The 5,626-nt window shown below is 36.7% G+C and overlaps 1 protein-coding gene across 1 annotated transcript in view; it reads right to left on the bottom strand.

Annotated features, from left to right (window-relative positions):
- The window catches only part of RBFOX2 (RNA binding protein, fox-1 homolog (C. elegans) 2), a 276,297-nt gene that overhangs the window by 16,829 nt on the left and 253,842 nt on the right, over positions 1-5,626 (bottom strand). The window contains exons 7-10 of the mRNA XM_012644707.1: positions 5,355-5,443; positions 5,146-5,238; positions 3,866-3,998; positions 91-130 (exon numbers count right to left, since the gene is read on the bottom strand). Coding sequence (XP_012500161.1) covers positions 91-130; positions 3,866-3,998; positions 5,146-5,238; positions 5,355-5,443 — 355 coding nt within the window. The remainder of the gene's footprint in view (positions 1-90; positions 131-3,865; positions 3,999-5,145; positions 5,239-5,354; positions 5,444-5,626) is intronic.

The following is a 5,626-nucleotide window of genomic DNA, read 5'->3' on the forward strand; positions in this document are numbered from 1 at the left end:
TAAAAAAAAAACAAACAAACCAAAGAAACAGAAAAAAAAGGCTGGCTTGTCAGGGGATGGGGTCGAGAAGGCCCCGGTGTGTGTACTTACATAGAGGTCAGCACCGTAAAATCCGTCCTGGTAAACCACACTGCAGAAAATCCACACAAAAACAAAAACAAAAAAAACAAAAGAACAGAAACACATTCCGGTTATTGAGGACGGCAGCATGCACATGCGCTCTACACAGGCAGGTGATGTATGAATACAAAACCTGGGCTTGGGGCCATAGCACGTCAGTCAGAAAAATGTGAAAGTGCACACACAAGTCACACAGCTCCAGGACATGCGCGTAGAGGGAAAGGTGTGCAAAACTGGAATGCGCGACATGGGTATCTGGTAATCAAAGTAACATTAACACAATAAAAAGCACTCCCAGAAGAGCCTATTATAGCTATCTAAAATCTGCTGGACTGGAAACATCAACTTTTTGTATATGGAGTATTTTTAAAAATAAGCTTGCCCTAGGAGTAAGTTTTTCTTTAAAGAGCTTACAAAGGGGTTCAGGGTGGAGAAGGATTTAATATGAAAAAAATAAACCCAACAAATTCCATTAGGGCAGGACCTGTATGCAAAGTATGTTTCAAAATTATGTTTAATATTTTGTTTTCAGTTTCGTAGTAATATATAAATTTTTTTCTGATATCCATACATCACCTGCTTTTTACCCTGCACATTAGACATGCGATAAGATTTGGCTGATCACACAAGCATGCAAAGTATTATTATTCAGCATTTTAAGAACCAATGCAACACCTCAGAAAAACAAGTCAATCAATTCTGACCAAAGTAAACAGAGAAATGTAATTAAAAAAAAAAACACAACCAAAAATACCCACAATGCATTGCTTTCACAAGCAGAGATAATGAGCTAAAGGTTAAGGTGATTGGTCCAAGGTCCAAGAATTGAAAGGTGCAGTGGGGATCCCAGATAGTAACAATATAATCCAGAGTGGGAAGGAGTAACTGGAAGATTTTAAGGGTTCTTTTTTGACCATAAGAGTATTCATGAAATTCTGAAAAATACAATTGACAACTGAAATTCTGGGCATGATCAAGGATCATCCTGTCTTATTTAAAAGAGTAAAACTGACAAGGTAGCTGGTTAGGAATAGAAAAATTTATTTTCCTATTTAGATAATGAATTTGTATCAAACATACAATGCATGACTTTTTTTTTTAAATACTGAGTGATACTTTACTATTATTCTTAAAATATATATTTTCAACTTTTGAGGTATTTTTGTGCATATAGACTTTCTCCAAAACATTATTTTGGGATCAAAAGACATGGAATAGCAGTGGAGATACAAGATAAAACTTATTTCTTCGTATTTGTTAAGTGAAGATTTGGCTATTTTAATTTAGATGATCTGTTTATTTATTGCTTATTCAACTAAACAAGCTGGAAATTTTCACCACTACCTTCTCTGTTACAATAAACAGGCTGGCAAGTAAAGTTATCAAATCATATTTTCAACTTGGATATGAAATAACCTGTTTCTTATAGGTAGCTGAAAAGTTTCTTAGTTCTATTTCCAATGACATTTTGTTGTATTTACAGGATAGTATGGTCATACTCTGTAATGCCTCAAATATGCTATGCCTTTGTATTACACAACAGGCAAATCAAACTCATCTTTGATATTCATTTAACTAAGCCCTATCATTTGCATAGCTTCCAATTGCAGTTAAAGTCTGATATTGGAAAGTAATCTACCTCTCAATTGTATTTTGGTAAAAAAGAGACTTGTTCATAATGAGAAGGCTGATAAACTGGAAAACACTGAGGCTAAGTAGTGATTAATTAACCTTCAAAGATTTTAATAAGGGGATATAGGCAAAGACTTAAAAATATTCTTTCTATAGAAAAGAGTGCTGGCATTAAAAACATGAATATTTTTTATCCTAAATTGAATCACTTATTGAGAATATTCATCTAAGTTCTGAAAGAATTCCAATATTCCTTGTATCAAATGCCACAAGGAAGCTAGAACACAATGATTAATGATGAAATTAGTTTACTAAGCTAAAAAGCAATTCTAGGCCATTCCCCATAAAATACTGGACTTATTCCTTGCCATCTTCCATGTAAACAGGTGGTTTAGTTAATAAAAAGGAAAACATGGGAAATTAGTGTTCAATGTAATGCACAGAAATTGATGTGATTAGACATAAAGGTAAAATATTTTTGAGCAAATATATACCTGACATAGACTTGGTAGAGAATGGATTCTCAAGTTTGGCCAATATACTGAAATGACCTACATTGAATAGGAATGAATTTAACCACTTTATAAAGTAACTTAGGAATGTTACAAAAAGAAGTCCCATGTTTCTGGTGAGCAGCCTGTCTTTGCAAACATGACAGTAAACTCTCTTGGGCTGAAACGGAAGATACTTCGTGAATAATTTTCCTAGTGTGTAGAACTTCCAAAATGTTCGTTTTTATATTTCACTTGAATATTTCTTCATGAAACAATACTGCATATTCACTTCTTTAAAAAGAGATGTCAGAGGTTGAAGGTCAAAGGTCAAGTTGTGAGAAAAAAGGATAAAATTAAAAGTAATGGTAGAAGATGGAGATGATGGAATGCATGGGATTTAAACATCTATAAACTGAAAACAAAAGTTAATTTCTGAAGCAGTTCCCCTGCAGTGTCTTTTGGAGCCTGCCCACTTCAACATGCATACTTGCCTTATCTAATAAAAATGCTTTAATTCTGTGGAATGGAGAAATCCTAATGGTATGTCCATTTGGTCTACAAATGAATGAATGCTAAATTAGTACACCTCAAGGCTAAGCCAATTTTGTTGTCAGAAAAGGACATACAAAGGAAGCTCTTTCCCTTTATATTTTAACTAAGTAGCAGCCAATAAATAGGCTTCTCTGCCCTATTTATCCCTCAGTAAGAATACAGAAAAAAACCTGTCACAGGCAGAGAAAAGATGAAGAAGAGAAATGTCCCATCTTTGAAGAGCGAAAATCCTTGGTATGACTGACTTATAAAAGTCCACTCTTTACAAAAATATACATTGTAGGCTGACACTGAGAAACAACTAAAAACAAAACCTGCCATCTTCACTCCTTCTCTCCCATTCAATAACAAAGGATTTATTTGTTGCTATGGAATCATTCCACTGCATGAGACACCCTCCATACAAAAATCAAAGGGTGAAGGATGCTCAGCTGCATTAGTTGTTTTACCATCATTCAGAAGCCAACTGCAGTTTTAATTCCTCCTACTTCTCCCTTTCTCCCTTGATTCAATTGGACTTGGCTCATCTTAGAATTAACCTCTTTTAATCCATTTCCTACAAAGAAAGCAAATCCATTGTGGGTAACTAGCTCTGCTGCTCACCACCCAGGCAGTGAAACCAAAGGGGAGGGCACATGTGACAGCCTTGGCCCCAACATGGGGTGGCGATAAGGGGGTGAACACAGCAGATGCAGTCTTGCACTACAATCTCGAGCTCCTCTTTTGGTTCTCTGCAGTAATGTTAATCCATATTCGTGCGCTGCTGAGTGAACTCCATGCCAACACACTGCTAGTAAACACAAGGCGGTTCTGGCTACTGTCTTAAGCCATTACCATGAGGGCTTAAGGTGGCCAAAATGAAGGTCTATAGAATGAATTGATATTTGGTTATATTCTGATGATGGTATATTTTGGTTCTTGCCATCTAATCCGTTAATTTGCACATATTCATTGAATGTCTACTATGTGGCACAGCAATGTCTGAGAAGTTATGAGAGGGCCATGGTATTCTTTTTCGTCCAATTGCTTATTTTAGAAACATACTGATTTTGGAATCTAATGCTTACCCTGGATAGGCGGGGATGGCTGTTGGAGGTACTGCTCGGACTGCACCATATACTGTCCGCCCTCTGCCCCTCAGATGGGCTCCTCTGAAAGCGGCCGCCGTGGTGGCTGCAGTTGGGTAAGGGAAGCCAGGAACTAAAGGGAGACCCAAAATATGACAGAAATTTCAACTTGCATTCAATAGCAGGTACACAGGCACAACTTGCTGTGAACCAATTACAGAAAAGATGAAAAGATATGTACCACATCTTTTGTGAATAGGTGGCACACTATATAATATTCAGTAAATCTCCTACCCTGGGTCTCTGACTGGGAAAGAAATGGAAACAGAGACCTAACATGCAAAAGCAAATGATTCCATGCCTCACAAATCTGGAGTGAGTTTTCTCAGCTCCTTCCCAATTATGGCATTACAACGCAAGCTGGTGATAGGTCAAGAGGCTCTGAGCACTACTGCCATAATAAGAAACAGATTTTTAATTACTATGAACAGCTTAAATCAGACTGACATAAACTCTTCAATGGGCCAATTGTTAACCTTCTTTCTAAATGTTATTATGTGCATATAATATTCCTCAAAAGAATACTCTTTTTGTATTTTTACATGATGCCTACCTCCAAGGCATACAATAGTCTTTAGATGTTTCGTTAGTCAATTTCATTCCTTTATCTAAAATGTTTTAATCCAGAAATGAAGGTGAGAGGGAAACCACTCCTCCCCTGTTATCTTGTATCCTTTAAAGAGGCAGGCATTTCCCAAGGGCCTATTTTAGGTGTGCCATCCTCTAGAAAACACGAAGAGGCATTGGTTCCATGTCTACTGAATCCTATTTAATTATACCTCTTGCTGGAGTAAAATGGCTCAGGTCAAAATGACTTTAGAGATATCAAGAGAGCTGAAAATAATCAATAATACTGGAAGTGCTTTTAAGTGATCCTCTCCTGGAGGGCCTAAGGCTGACCTGCAGAGGACGTATATAATATACTTAACACATACTTGTTTTTTTGTTTTCTTTATTATCAAGTACAGACTAAAACATTCTTCATATGCTCTTACCCTCTCTACCTTTTCCAATTTTTTTGTTTTGTGGCAATCTTAATATATGGTCAAGAAAATTCTAGCACAGTTTAAGCAGGGCAGGGCATTGAGATAGTATTTACTATTCCTTTTGAGAATGTTTCTTTTTCAGTTGCATATTATACTGGGGGAAAAAAACCCCTAGCACATCACTGCTCACTCACAATAGTCAAAATTCATGCCAGGCCAACATAGGCTACTTACTGATTAGAGGAATGTAAGTGTTGATACCCCCTCTTCCTGATAGGGGTACTGCCGCATCATTGCCTAGGGACACATCTGCTTGAAAGCTGGATGCTGATTGCATTTCAAAAAAATTTAAAAATGCAAAAAGATTACAAAGGAATAGCAAATTCAAAAACAACAGATGCTGTTACGGTTAGCACAAATGGAAACATTAACTTAAATGCTACCTGCATATAACTCAGGACCATATACAGCTCCAACTACTGGGCTTAATTTCCAACCTGAAATGGAAAAAAAGGACAGTGAGCATTTAAGACTACATGAAGAAAAGGAGTGATCAATGCATGTCAAGCTGGCTTCAGACATCTCTGGGTCTATTTTTGCTTATTACTAACTTCTCTTTACCCAGAATACCAGCATGGTATAATTGAATATGGAGTCAAAGATCCAGGCCACATAAGAATTCAGTCAAAAGATACCTTTATTAAAACAACTAGAG

This window comes from Propithecus coquereli, unplaced genomic scaffold, assembly GCF_000956105.1.
Source record: "Propithecus coquereli isolate 6110/MARCELLA unplaced genomic scaffold, Pcoq_1.0 Scaffold218, whole genome shotgun sequence".
Lineage (NCBI taxonomy): Eukaryota > Metazoa > Chordata > Mammalia > Primates > Indriidae > Propithecus > Propithecus coquereli.